Here is a 15,679-nt window from a genome sequence, read left to right as displayed (position 1 = left end):
ACCTCCAACTCTCCGCTTCAACTTTGGTGATGTTAACCAATTGCCTACTTGAGATTGATGTGTATTAAGTTTGAGAAGGAAGGAGATAATTTTTTTTATGAATCGACCAAGAACTCTCCCATTATTGCTTAGTAAAAAACTTTTTTTTTTTAATCACGATAATGCCACTACGCACAAGTTCACTAGCGTGTAGAAATCCGCATTTTCTCAATACCGTTTACACAATGCATAATGAAAGCATGTAAAAGCATTCAATGACTGTGGATTAATGATGCTTCAAACAAACAATTTATTCAATACACTGACCTGCCTTAATTAAGATCCAACAGGATAACGCAATGGATATTACAATAGAAGAACATTTCGACTGACGAAGGCAAAGAAAATTAAAAAAAATCCCGTTACTTTCTGAAATTGAATTGAAATATGATTCCAAGTTTTAAGGTAATGCGCATGAAAAAATATTTTGAACAAAACAGGCGAAGGATAAAGAAAGGTACGAAAATATGCGACAACAATTAGATTTTAGCAGATTTATAAAGTACATACAGGATAGCACAAGTTTATGGCACACGTTTTTAATAATAAACTTCCGATCGAGATGAACATGGAGCAAGAAACAATCATTATTTTCACCTCGGATAACTATTTACAAACAAAAGGCTTACAACATCTTCCTCGTAACGCTTTGAGATATAATATACCAGAACATAATTCAAGCATCTTTTATATTGAAGAACCATGCTAGAGTGATTGATACTAAATTATTTTTCAATCAATCAGAGAAAAATTCATAACTTATCTGTATGATATATTTTCCAGTATTTACTTATGAAAACAGATTCAGGAACGACCAATAAAGATATTATAAATTTGTATAAATTCTTTTTATAGATTCTAATTAAGTGAAAAAATGCCTAAAAGTTTTTGCGATGAAAGAACAAAACCTGATTAAAAACAATTGGCATCACCCTGTCAAATAGAGAGTAGGTAAGTCAAATGTCATTCGAAACTGAAACAACTCATCTCCGATTAACTATAGCCGTTTATGACATGTAGAAATACTTGTCTCGCTGTCTTAAGTGCAAAATTTCCCTTGTAGAATCAATTTGCAACGTTAACAAATGAATTTTATACATATAAATAAAAATTGGCAGCCTAAAAGATAAAACATTAATGATATAAAAATTATGTGAAATTATCGAACGCGTCTCAATTTGTTATTGACTAACAAATTTTAGTTTTGTGACTTCTAACCTAGCCATATTTGTGCCGAAGTTCATATATCTTTTGAGAGGCAAGCAGCCTTCTTTACCAGGAAAGCGCTTCGTCGCGCCAGTAATGGAAATAACATTCAGAGAATTACATCACAAAAAAAAGAGGTGAATCATTTCTAATGGGAAATTCCCATTAAATGATGCATAAAATTTGATACCTACAATTACATCGCTCATTAATCTGAAGTACACGCAAAACAACAGGAGCAGACTAGTTAACATTATTATATTCGAACTTATGAGCTAGCGTCAGTCATGATTTCAGACTAAAGGTAAGTTATAGTTAGAGCACACAGCGCTTGAGCAGATATGTAGCGGGTCCGGTCTCATATGTTAGATAAATTCTCGCCCTGAAACACATTACGGCTGACACATCGTCTATGATCACTCAAAAATCGATTGGACAAATTATCATATAACAATCATTTCTAACTGCACATGCTCCCAAACAAACCATTACTTATAATCCTTTTTGATTCAGCGCTCATGGGGTAGGTATCGCATTTTGTTGTGAGTCTCACTGGACCGCAGTTTCAGGCGGAGTGCTTGATTGTTGACGTGTACAATAGAATGTTTTATGAGCCTGATAAGATTCTCTCTGAGAAAAAGATATATTGCAGGCGTGGCAATGGTGAGCAGCGGACACGGATAGAGGGCGAGCCTGAAGTAATGCTGGTAAGCTTGTCGATCCTGGCCTAGAAGGGGGAGAAACAGAGTGATGGCTGGAGACAGGGGAATCGTTGCCAGCCCGTTTGGAGTCGTCCATTGCTGGAGATTTAGGCTGGCTATCTTCTTCAGAGTCTGCTATCTCCAGCTTAACTTCAGGTTCCAGTTTAAAGGAAGAAATTGGAGGAGAACTTCCGGGCACCGAAGAACAATTCAATTCGGGATTTTCGATACTGTCTCTTGCTTTAGAAGGACCAGCTTGACTCTCGAGGAAATTTTTTAATTCAACGCCTAATTTATGAACTAGTGCCAAATGTTTGATAAAACTATCCCTGTGATTGGTGACGTAGGGACAAATGGTACAAGAAAGAGCAGGTTCGCTTCCCTCTGGCATCAATGAACCACTGTTCGAGAGGATCGCAGCCGCTAGAGGAGAATTTTCTAAAAGGGCTTGTTGATGATCAGAGAGATTCCTTCTCATCTCCTGAGAGCTATTCATTCTGTATCGTCGTTCGTCTTCTTCTAGGATACATTCAATGAAATTTTCCTCTTGGAGATCATTTGTCCGTTTCTCGAAATGCATTCTGATATGCGTCCTCATGCCCCGCAGCGTATTACCGCGGTAGCCGCAGATTGTGCACCTAAACGCTTTGATCCCAGCGTGAGTTTCGAGATGCTTTTGAGCGGCCGCGGCGGTGGGAGAAAGCGTGGGACAGCAAGGACATTTCCAGCCGTGTGCCGACGAACTGCCCAGACTCACGCACTGATGAGCAGCTTGAAGGGTCTCGGGCATTGCAACACGACATCTCGGGCATCTCCACATGCCCTTAGTGACACCCTCTTCGGGTGTCGAGCCTTCTCTCTTGGGGCAGTAATAAGTTTGATGAGCACTCAGGTTATCAGGAGTAGTGAATTTAATGCCACAAGGATTGCACACAAACTGACCCAGGCTTTTACTCGTCTTAGGTAAATCTCTAAGAGGCGCAGCGGGAACCGCAGGGCCTTCGGTCTTGATACTTCGATTGGGAGGCGAGATGCTACCTCTAGATCTACTTCCTGGACTTTGACCATCTAAAGACCGCCTGTCTTCATCATTTGCTTTATCTCTAGCAGCGCAGTAATGTTTCTTGTGTACAAGGTAATTTTCTTCTTTGTAAAACGTGATATTGCACTCATTGCAACGCGCTTCTCCTTGTTTAATTGACGCAGGTGTGATCGGCGGAGGCACTGGAGGGACCATACCGTTGAACATTTTCAAAAGCAGTTCCGGTGCGACGCCCTGAAGGCCTTGCAGGTACTGAAGACCAGTGAAAGGGAGAGAAGCCAAGCCTTCAATGCCGCCCAAAACACCCGAATATCCCGGTGAGATTTGCGATAATGTGTGAGGTAATGTAGGAGACTGGCGACTCGAAGAGCGATTTGCAGAGCTGGTCGAAGGTCGCGGGGACTCGTGAGACGCAGTACGAGGGGAAGAGAGACTTGGGGCGGCTGAGGCAGGACGTGGGGAACGTAGGGTGGATCCTGCAGTCTCATCCACCAAGGGTGAGTCTCGAGGAGACGACAGAAGTTTCGATTCAGTGTCACCTGCAGCGCTGCCGCTGCTGGATGACCCGTTTCTGACGGTAGCGGGGGAGTTTGTCAGGGAAGGTGTGTTCACCTCACGATTTTCCTTTTCTTCGTCACTTAATAGATCAGTTTTTATGGACAACTTCGACCTCTTCGTGGTTAAATCAAGGGGACAATCGCCGTCCCCTCGGCGTTTGACAGCAGTGGCGGGTTCACGTGAAGAGGAATGGGACTCCATTTTAACAGGCTTAGTAGGATTCGATTCTTCCGACAAGCTAGCGCTTCCCTGACTGTGATTAGCAGCGCGTGGGGAGACTTGAGGGGAATCAATAGTGGAGGCTGTGGAGACTGGGGGGACAGACGCAGAAATATTAAAGTTTGGTGGCGACAAAAGTGGAGGGGCCGCGGCTGGTGCAGTGTTGCCCAGCAAATGAGCAAGGGACAGAGGATGAATTTGTCCGTCCCTGGTTAGAACTGCAGCTCCTTGTTGAGGAAGAATATGTGAAGGCAAGAGACTGGCGCCGATGAGCAAAGAATATGGAACTAGAAGCGCGGGATCAGTTGGTAGAAGCAAAATAGGTTGCCCTGACGCACTCGAGTTCAGGATAGTAGATGAACTCTGATCGTCCCTTATCGGGCTTTTATTGGCCTTGACAACGTGTCTTGTTTGGCAATAATGAGTTTTGTGTACTTTGAATGTCTTTAATGAAGAGAACTGAATATCACAGTCGGTGCAATATCGGTCCATAGCCCGAGCATCGATGGGAGCACATGTAGTCTTATGTTTAGGTGACAGCACCGGTACATGGCTGTCGTCAGGGGCGGCGGCTGAGGCGGTATGCATGTTCATGTGGCCGTTGAGGCTGAGTTTGTGGGTGGTGCTGTAGGGACACTGCGTGCAGCGAAGCACATACTTCTCGTCGCCGCTGCCTTCAGCGGCGTCTCTCGAGATGCTCGTGTCGCTCACGTTCTCCACTGCAGAGTCAGAAACATCATCGTATACATTTATCAAAATATATTTAACATTAATATATTAAAAATTTGTACTAACACGAAAGATCTAATATCTAATATTTTTGATCTAACACGAAGTATCTAATACAAAGGATCATCACCACTGAGAATGTCAAGACTCTGACCTGCAGCAGCGGCAGCCTGGTGCGTGCAGTAGAACTTCTTATGCGCCTCCATGTTGCTGCGGCAGCTGAAGCGTATACCGCACGAGCACTGAATGCCTCCGCCCCCCGCGGCCAGGGAGCTACCAGGGGGACTGCTGCCGCTGGGCAAGGGCAGGCCACTCACGGCTGCACACAAATAAGCACATCAACACAGGCACGATGAAAAAGCATACATTTTATGTTGACTATTATAATATATAATATTTTTTGTATTATAAAACGACTTTTATAATATATATCTCAGAAAACATCTAGTTTTTCAGTTTGCTGGCCAAGATGCAGACGCTCACTGCCTATACGTTAGAGAAATAAGATAGAATTGATTGATGGTAATGAAGCGCCGATTATTTAATTAAGACGATACTGAGATAAGGCAACAGACAACAGATTTCAGAACTACATATTGAACTGGTGTGGGCAGGCAGCTGTACACTCAAACCATAAAATATATCAATGATAGTACAGGACACTATTTAAAAGTGAAGCTTCATGCCTGATTCATAATTTTGACAAGGATTCTTATCAATGACACTTATATGATAAAATTCTGCTTATGATATAATTGTATTTTTAAACCATTTAAGAGCGCATTATAGTTATGTAAAGATCGGATTCCAAAGGCCGGATCCCTTGTGAATCAAGTCACGAAAGGTACAAGAATCGGCAACAGGCCATGGGCCAATGTCTTCAGTGCCGACACTTCTATTCTTTTCTTTCACTAAATATTCAGTGTCTGTGGCAGGGCTAGGATCTAAATACTTAAATATTTCTAACATTGCTTTCTATAACAATTAACTGATGCATATAATTAGATATCTAAACGTACTCCTCAGGAAAACACGCTGGCGGAACATTCCAAAATCAAAGAGTCGCACCAGGACCTCGAAGTCTACGAATATCATAGAATGATACAACAAATAAATAATTCTCACCAGGAGCTCCAAGTCTACGAATATCATAGAATGATACAACAAATAAATAATTCTCACCAGGAGCTCCAAATCTACGAATATCATTAAATGATACAATAAATAAAAGGATGATACAATAAATAAATAATTCTCACCAGGAGCTCCGAGCCTGCCTAGCCCCTGCATGAACAGAGGCAGTCCCTGTAGCATGGCTGAGAGATGCTGCTGCGCCGCGTCAGCGTCCTGACCGCTGCTGCTGCTGCTGGTGCCGGTCAGCCGCTGCAGGCTGGGGGAGGCAGGAGAGATTGCGAGGTAAATGTGAATGTAGTTTTGTACAAACATGAGAAGTAACGTTAAATCTTTACATTTTAGTAGCGTATCTTGTGTTGAAATAACGTTTAAATCGTTACGTTTTAGTAGCGTATCTTACGTTTGAATAACGTTCAAATCGTTACGTTTAAATAACACGTCCTACGCTTAAAGAACGTTTACTAAACTTAGTTTCGAAAAATAAATTAGCAATTAACGTTGTTTCAAGGTCATTAATCTGGAGGGAAATTTTTACGTTTCATTAATTATTACTTATTCACATATTACTATTAAATTGCATGCCCGTAGATACACTGGTATTTGTTAAGTAAGTACCGGCAATTCAATGGTTGACTGGTGAATAGTTTGTAGTGATCGAAAATACGATAGTGACAATTTTATAGTGGGTAGTTGGCTATACTAATTATTAAAAAGTTGGCTAAAGCTAGAACATGAACGTGAAAACCTTGAGAGGGAATAAATATATTTGAATCCACTGTAACTTAACATAATTTCTGACAATCTATATAACTACAACCAAAGTTCGTGTAAGTGCTAGTATAGAAACAGTACTAACCTTAACCTCACAAGTGTATAATATGAGGGTACGACAGCCTCAGGAAAACATGTAGTAATTATAGATTCACTTCGTCCTCTTCAATTGTGAAATACTCGCGAAGCACAAAAATCTTCAAATAAAATAATTACCAGTAAATATCACGGAACTAACAACAGAAAATAAGGCAGGACTCAAATGATTGAATAAAGCTGTTGCACTCGCGGCGAGCCAGAGAGATCTAAGCTAGCGAGTGCTGATAGAGACACGTCAATGCTTATCTCTTAACAATAACGGCTGCTGATAAGCGAGAGCTGAGGGCACCTGCACTGCCATGTACTTCGATAACCCTACAGATAAGACAACAAGCTTTTTCAGCAGCACTTCCTACATCTTGCACTCTGCACATCCAATGAAATGTAACGTCAGTCACCAACACCATTTTGCAATTTAAGCACAATTTTAATCGGTCAACACACTCTGTCATGTATTTTCTGTCCCTTTTAATACACAAACGGAACAAGGTTTATCGGCTTTAAAATAGAGAGGCCGAGACTGAAGTTGAACTCACAGTATTGACAGTGAGATAAAAGATGGTTGGTCGCTTGCTCAGTGCACCTTATCTGCCCTAACAGTTGGACTGACCACCACCAGCCCATCCCGAAGTACAGGGCAAGTGCGTAAATTTTGATGTCCTATAAATCACTTGCAAGTAGACGGCACAAAATTCACCACACTGATATAGATACTTCTAATAATTTTTATTCTAAAAATATAAATAAATCAGACATAATGAAATCTAATTTATTGATAAATATCCTAAAACGGAATTGGATTACTTCTGGCGTCCGACGTGAATATTGTGCACGATTTTCCGGGATTTATATTCTTATCGTGCGAATTTCCGAGATTGAGAGCTGACAGTTATGCACTGAATATATACTACCAAAGAGAAGCTGCTAGTACATGTTTGTGCTAATGATGCACGTGTGTTCAGCTGGATATGATCATTTGCGCAGTTGTTGATACACAACGAAACATCTGTGAACTCAGATGATGCGCGGAGCGTTGAACCAAGAGATGTCTAAAGCTGGTGTTAAAGCTGGTGGTCTTGTGTATAAACGTCCCCTTCAGAAACAAGAACAAAGCTTCGATTGCAGCCCTCGAAAATAATTGTTTACTCTTGAAAACCTAACTATTCAAGCCCCTAGCGACTGTGACGAAATTTTATATTCATAGTCAAGATAATGGGAACGTGTGAAGTTAGTTATCGTTTTACCGAAGTGGTTTATATCCACACGAATAATGCATTAGTGACATAACCTATTTTTGCTAGCGCCAAGTTACCAGAGGTCTGACGCTAAGGTTAAAGTGAAGATGATCAGTTAGGACTTAGTTTCTTGGCCACGGAGAGTAAGAAGGAAACGGTCGGTAAATTAAACAACAAAAGAAAGCGATGACAGACCATAATGGAGCGGCAAAAAAGGATAGATGCAAAAAAAAAAATCTGTGGATATCAGAAAATTTGATGAAAAATGGGTTGAGGGAAGGAAAGGGTGAAAAAAAGAAAGGAAAAGAAGGAATGCGAAAAGAAATGAGGTTAAGAAAGAAAAAGGTGAGAAAAGAAAGAAGTAACATCAGGAAGGGGAGGGGAAAAAAAAGGAACGAGCGAAGAAATAGATAGAACTCAGAAAACGCCGAGGGGGAAGACGGCACAGGATGAGGAGGAAGTCCATGGTACGTCGACATTTTAAATTCAGTCATTAGATTCCAATGGCTGATAATTTGAAACTAATTGAACTGAAGGTATAGGCTAGGGATCCCACCGACGATATGACGGAAGATGAATGTTAAAGGTTAGGTTTAAGCCAAGGTATGTTTAATGAATTCAAACGTTTGTTCCAGCTAAAGTTCAGACTTAGGTGCAAACAGACGTCGAAAAAGCTACAGACTACAGTTTAGTCACCTTAAAACGGCGTTGGAGAGGGCGCTGGTGCAGGCAAGGTTGAAGGCTTTCGTTGCAGCTTCTAATGCTGGAGACTCCCCTCGTTCTTGCTTCATGTCGAGAGGACTCGCACTCTCGCGACAAGTCGGGACGCTGGCCTCGTCTCGACCTCCCGACGTCGCCGCGAGTTCGAACCTCGACGGGTCGTCGGAAGTCTCTCCTGATGACCGGGGCTCTTGGTCTGGTGATCCGTGCTCGTCACTTGTTGACTTGGCGTTCAAAAATGATGATTTGAAGTCGGCAACTGTTGTTTTAGGATCCGAACTGGTTGATCTATAGTTGGACCTGGCTAAGCTATGGTCAGGAGTTGATAGTCCGAGGTTTTCAACTGATGATTTGAAGAGGGAACCAGACGAATGTTGATCAGACTCCGACGTCTGCAGAACGATACCCAGAGACTTCAGATCGTTAACAAAAGACAGTCTTTGGTGAGCAACGGACGACTGTTTATTGGAGATTTGTGACGATTTGAGTTTGGTTTTCGCGGAAGGAATGGAAACTTCAGGATTTTCGTCGCCGGCAGGGAATTCGACTGCTGGTTGCCTTAGTACCGTCGGAGACACCGGAGAGCGGCTGAGTTTATCATCGTGTTCCTGCGAATAAAAATTGTTTTGATATGAACAATATCACGTTTATAGTTTCTACAGCCAGGATAATCATGCTCATTTGCAGATCAATAAGGAGACTTGAGGGCATTTAATTATATAATTGAAGGAAATACCCGATTTGTGACTTATCAATTTGAACGAAACAGTACCCACTAAGCGAAAAGTCCACTCACGTCATCAGATATCTTGGATGCATCCGACGATGTCTTCGCTGTGGATGACGACGAATTGTTGGCACCCGCGGAGGCGGTCGCTGCTGCAGCAGCAATGTTAGGAGATGTCGAACCTGGTTCTGTTGTCCTTTGCGATGTGGAGTGACTGGGAGGAAAGGAAGGCCCTTGTATGGTAGGATCGTCTTCTTCAGTAGCTATGGAGGGAACGACTTCTGGGTTCTGTGGTGCCTTCTGCGTGCTCACAGGAGAGGAGGGTTCGGCTTGACTGTTGTGAGGTTTAATTCTGCAAAAAATGTCAAAATTACAGATTACAAAATGTTAAATACAAAAAAGCAACAACAATAAAAAAATGTTGTATAATATTACCAATAAAATAAACAAAACTTATCTAGTCCAAAATCAATAAGAATTGATGAACTGAAGATAGCAACTGGTAAGCATAAATCAAACATGAATGAATGTATAAATGAATAAAGTTTTACGAGTTTGTTCGTTTCAAACAACGGACTGGTCAGGAGATTTGCATTCACGCTCGAATTAATGTATGAATGAATTAATAAATGAATAAGAATCGAACCATCCGGCCATTAATGTGTATGTTCAGCTCATCCATCAAATCTTGAAATAAATTACAACCATTAAGCAGGATTTACTGTCAATTCACTGTCAAGTAAATTATGAGATAGGTAATAATTATGATAATTGATGCATTTTCAATTGCAATTTTCTTGTCATTCTTTGTAGCAGAATACGAAATGCGATGCTAAATTATTTTGATGTCGTTTATGAATTAGTAAATGTCGGGATAAAATACAATGCATCGCAGTAGATTTCACTTTTGAATAAAATTATTGAAAAAGGAGTACATATTAAATAAACTTTTCAATCTTGACCCTCACACGACGACAGACTAAAATAAACAGTACGAAATTGAAGAAAAAAAAGATCATTCAAACTACGTCACATGGAAGTTTTTTTAATTGATGAACATAAATTAGTTATATGAAAATCATAGCCTTCATCAACGAATAAAACGTAAAAATTGATTAAAGGAGTTCAAGCGGTGCATTGATACTTCAATTCAATTGATGGACCACGTACACAACAGATGATAACATGAATAATTATTTTAGAAGCTTTAAAGAATAAAATAAGATCTCGCATGATGAAAATTGTGTAAACGAGTCCAATAAATGTTAACCAACACTGAAATGAGTATGTATCGTCCCGTAGATTTTTTTTCGATTTCAACTACTTGACAAATACCCTTTAGGAAAATAGTTTTTATAAATATGTAGCGAAACACTGTGTCCGATTCGTTGTTAATTAATATTCCTAGTAATTGAAGATATATTCTGTATGAATAATTATTTTATAATGGTAGTAGAAAAGCCCAATGCACTAACATTGCGTGAAAAGTTTCCTCGGCAATCATATATATAAGATGCTAAATATCTAAAACTTATCAATATTATCTTTTAATAAATTACGAAAAAATAACAGACGAGTGCGGATTCGGCCGCATTAGCGCAATGACATAAATTTTATTTATCAGTCGATTGCCTAAATTGGCAACTAAGGAACTAAGAATTTTTTGGTGAGAAAACAAAGAAAATTCAAGATATTCTTATTGTATCCGTCCCAAGAAAATAAGTGTTTGAGCTTTTCAACTGAATGGCAATTCTACATAAACATCGAGATATATTTCGGCTGATCGAAAGGCCATGGAATGATATACAGGTGAAAAACCATCTATAAATACCACAGTTTAATACACATGAATTATTGAATTAAATTAGTGCTTTCTATGAATAAACACGCAGCTGATAAATGTTATCTTCATCAATTCATTGGTATTTAAAAATATATCTGTATTTTTAACGCTGGATTAGGGTCCGTAAAGGTTCACTTTGAGTTAATTAATAAGTATTCAGTTCATTAAAAATCGTGTTCAACGCGAGTGTCTAATTATTCAGTTAGCGTTCAACGTGACAGATTAATAATTCAAGTCGTTTAGACTTTAGATGAACACGGTGCGTGAATGTGCACGTACGGCGAGCGTGGATGTCGAAACATTGACCTGCAAGAAGAGACGTCGTGTGTCGTCTTGACAGAAGCACAAAAGATGGCGTGCGTCACGGCGGTGATGCATGCAAGACAAGCGTTGCAACCATTAAATATTTCATGATAGATTATCGAGAATACAAGATGCATTCTCATAATAAATTAAACATGAATTTATAGTAAACAAATGTTTTTTTTTTTTCAACAAGACGTGCAACAAACTTGTAATTATCGTCTTGAAATCCAGGGACTAGGGAGATTCGCTGATGGTATTTTTGCAAAATGGTAGGACTGAAGATTTTGCTATCAAGGTTTTGGAACAAATATAGATTTTAAGCAATTTCGCACATAACAACTGGTGGTTTTACCAGTCAGAAAATGTTCAGTTTTTCAGTCAAAAAATGTATTGGTAAAATCTTTACTTTAATAAAATTTATCGAATATAATTTCGCTATAAGCAGTGAATCAAATGCAAAGAAACTAAAATTACACGCAGTCTTTATAATATAACTCATAGAACAAATTGCATCACGTGAAAATATTTTATGTCAGTTGGAAGTTAGAACCTAACCTATACTTTGCCCAATGCCCAATGACAATTTCAACATTACGGTAACTACACCACACCGCCACACGTAGGCTTAACCAATACTTACAGATGAAATGAAAGCAAAACAAACTCTTCAAAGTACTTTTTTTCTGAAAACTTTTACGGTTTAAGGAAAAGGTTGCATCGCACTACAGAAAGAGTAGGTAGAGTGAAACCGACATGTAGGTATATATTCGTAAGCAATGTCTACGAATCTCGCTATCAGGACGAGATAAGCGTTAGATAACGCACCCCTGAGCACAGAAAGAGAATGAGCGTTTTCTCGTTCAGCATTGCAGCAAGCGAATGATTTCTTATCATCCTCAACGTTTGATATCAGCAGAACGACAAGTAAGGTATCGATCTATCAGCTAACACTGATAGCGCGGCAATAGCCGCAATGAAATGTGGGGGAGGCATTGAAAACACTACCAGGAGCCTTTTCTCGAAGTTTAATAGAAGCTATGTATAACTTAAACTCACGGGTTCTGAATCAATCCTTGAAGAATCCAATTACGGTCCTTGGAGTCCATCCCGTATAGCCTAGTCACCAGGTGGTCTTGGTTTAACAGCATCAAAAATACCTCAGTTAACAACACACAGAAGAATCATACGATATCGATCGACACTCCCAGGGAGTGGGACGAGCTGGTGGTCCCTTGACTAGAACGCGCTAACCTTACACCACAAACGTCAGCATACAACTGACGTGATGTTGCTGTGGAGGGGAGGAGCCAGGCAACTGAGGCGGCATTTTTTGCAGTGTTGGGCGAACATTAGGTTACCCGCGTTGCATCATTGATACTTTGCAAGACATCTTTAAACTTATAGAAGTTAAAATGAATGTATCACCATGCTAACATGTAAATATTGAAAGAAGATTGAAAATTGTTCGAAAAAATCTGGCGTTAAAATCTTTAAACTCAAAAATATACATATCATTCGTTCCCAACTGAAGAAAAGTTGTGCGCGTCAAGAAGATCAAGACAGTATAGGAGTATAGCGTGCGTTATCACTACAGGTTCAAGATTCTTATCTTCACACTAACTCTTGTATCATTGGTTTTACGCACTGCCATATTCAGCCATCATATCTTGCGTTTTCTTACTACTGATAAAACGCGAGGCTGAGAAGACTGTTATCTCAAGTGAGCCGAGAGCTGAAGAAGAAAGATCGTCTGCACGTTCACACTGACGGCTTATCTGTATCTAGGAGTTGGCACAATTTTATTGCAATTACGAAACACTTGCACAATATTACCGCAGCATATAATAAAAGCATCTTAGTTACAATCATTTGTGCTATAAGCTGCACAGCTCTACCACCATCATGTCACCACCACCCCAACACCACTCCGTCATCAACACCACTTTGCAGCCGTCACCACTCTGCCACTACTACCAGGTACCAGCACACGGTTACACGACTTACACCACCTCTCTACCTCTACCATCACTCCAACTCCACCTCTCTGCCACCGCCACCACATCAACTCCACCACTCTGCCACCACTGCAACACCACCACCACGGGGGCGTTATCTCAGGGCGCCCGTCAAAGGAACTGATAAGACGATGCGGGCAGCAGCTCTGCGCCGCTCTGCGCTGATAACGCCGCCGCCGCTGCGATACGCGCTGATGTGTAGTGCACGATGGTGATGTGTGGTGAAGAGTGGTGCATGATGGTGTATGGTGCTTGATGGTGAAGTGTGGTGCATGTGGTGATGAGTGGTGCATGATGATGTGCGGAGCATGATGGTGCAGTGTGGAGCATTTTGGTGAAGTGTAGTGAAGAGTGGAGCATTATTGTTTTGTGTAGGGAACGGAGGTGAAGTGTATAGTGCACGATAGTGATGTGTAGTGAAGTGTGGTGCATGATGGTGATGTGTTGTGGAGTGTGTGGAACGCTGCGGTGATGTGTGGTGATGTTTTGTGCATTGAGGAGCGAGGTGATGAGGTGAAATATAGTGAGTGAGGGAGTGAGTGAAGTGTGATGCCCGTTGGTGGTGTACGGTTATGTGTGATGAAGTGCAATGCATTGTGATGTGATTCAGGTCGCGCTATCTGATGTGGTGAGGGTAGAGCTTCAGGTCAGTTAGGTTATTGAACGAAATAATGTTGATTGGAATTGATTGAAGTGAAAAATGTGTCAACTTACTTTAATGCGTGGCTTGCCTAACGACAAAATGATTCAAATGAGATCAATAAATGCAATAATATAAAAAGAAAAGGTTCTGGTTATATTGCAATTGGTGAATACGAAGTAAATAAAAAATTCTGGTTATATTTCAATTGGTGAACAATTTAGTCTTCATCTTCATCTACGAATATTTAGATTGTAGTTGGAGTTTTTTCTGTCTTTTTTTTTCGCATGCAGTGCAGTAGCAACTGCCACAGGATGTTGTCACAGCTGCCTACAGTTGTGTATGCATGTCCATCATCCATCTTACCGACGATGGTTGGACGCTGATCAAATGGCCGAGATTTCTAAGTAGGATTGAATAAAGCCATATACAGATATTTTAATTTTTTTATTTAAGAACATATTTTCCTATTTACTCCTTGGAACGCTTACCACGTTTTGTACGGCAGTGATACATACCTCGTTGACATCTCAAGTAGTTACTACGATACTCAAGTCCGGTACAAGTTTTTAGCACGGCTGATATGGTCTTTCTCTTATCTCGCAGCAGGAAGCACAAGTAAAGGCAACAGAAGCCAATTAAAAATACAAATATATAAAATTCTTCATTAAACTCTGCTATACAGCAATACTTGATTTGCACCTGGCGCACCAGCAACACCAGTGAGCTGTTGTAATACATACGCGCATATCTTATCGGTTCCAATTAGAGGGTCGAAACTTGTACCTATGTATATGCACATATACATCGTTATCATTTGACGGCTTTAAGGAAAAATTATCTTGGAGGTATTCGCACAAGAAAATTAACGTGAAGGGATGTACAAAATTATATGAAATGGGACGTACAAAATGATAGTGTCTGCTCTGAATGGCCCATGTGCTGTTTTGCTTCTCATTTTGCAGTATCAATGGGATTCATGCTGGTTATTTAGTGCTCAATAGTATGGTTAGTAAACAGTAAGATATTTTATTCATAATGATTAGCGCTCAATCGAATTGTTATTGATCATTTAGTTCTTCGATTTATAATGGTTAAGGCCATATCGTATGGTTAGTGACCAATAAGATCGTTAGTCCATAATTTTCAGTTTTAATTTGCGTGGTTAGTGATCAATCAGATCTTCGATTAAAAATGTTTAGAGCTCACTCGTATGTATGGTTAGCGACCAATAAAAATCTTCTATTAATAATGAAAAACAAACGCAGAAAAACAGGTGAAACAAGCATGAAACATTCACATACATTGTGAATGGGCCTACATACAAGGGCCTAAAGTTTACCATCATTAACATTTCATAAGATCATCAGCTCGATAAAAATTAAACCATTGACAAGCCCTGGGATGTTCAATTAAATTATAAAAAGTTCCGGCTGGAGAATTTTTTTTAGAAAAAGCCCTAATGAACCTAATATTAAAATATTTTATATTATTTATATATGATTATATATAGCCATAATTATTACGTGATTATATATAGCCGTAGACAAGTGACTCACGAAGCTTCCTGAGAGTACGACGCAGCATAAAGCTTGCTCTTGTTCTCCCTGATATTTTGCAGTAATATGCGAGAAGAACGATGCATATAGTAAATATAGCATATGCGAGAAGAACGATGTATGCATATAGTAAATA

At 40.1% G+C, this 15,679-nt stretch overlaps 1 protein-coding gene across 1 annotated transcript; it reads right to left on the bottom strand.

Annotated features, from left to right (window-relative positions):
- Positions 1 to 505: 505 nt before the first annotated feature.
- Positions 506 to 12,625, bottom strand: LOC108670498 (zinc finger protein ush). Its single transcript, XM_018157972.2, has 6 exons — positions 12,386 to 12,625; positions 9,250 to 9,532; positions 8,430 to 9,061; positions 5,754 to 5,884; positions 4,649 to 4,813; positions 506 to 4,484 (listed from the first exon to the last, which is right to left on the bottom strand). The coding sequence occupies exons 1-6, from the start codon at positions 12,475 to 12,477 to the stop codon at positions 1,795 to 1,797; spliced, it is 3,993 nt and encodes a 1,330-aa protein (XP_018013461.1). The 5' UTR covers positions 12,478 to 12,625; the 3' UTR covers positions 506 to 1,794.
- Positions 12,626 to 15,679: the final 3,054 nt, after the last annotated feature.

This window comes from Hyalella azteca, unplaced genomic scaffold, assembly GCF_000764305.2.
Source record: "Hyalella azteca isolate HAZT.00-mixed unplaced genomic scaffold, Hazt_2.0.2 contig15124, whole genome shotgun sequence".
Taxonomy (NCBI): domain Eukaryota; kingdom Metazoa; phylum Arthropoda; class Malacostraca; order Amphipoda; family Hyalellidae; genus Hyalella; species Hyalella azteca.
The sequence above is the reverse complement of the archived record's forward strand: the minus strand, read 5'-3'. Positions and strand labels throughout refer to the sequence as shown.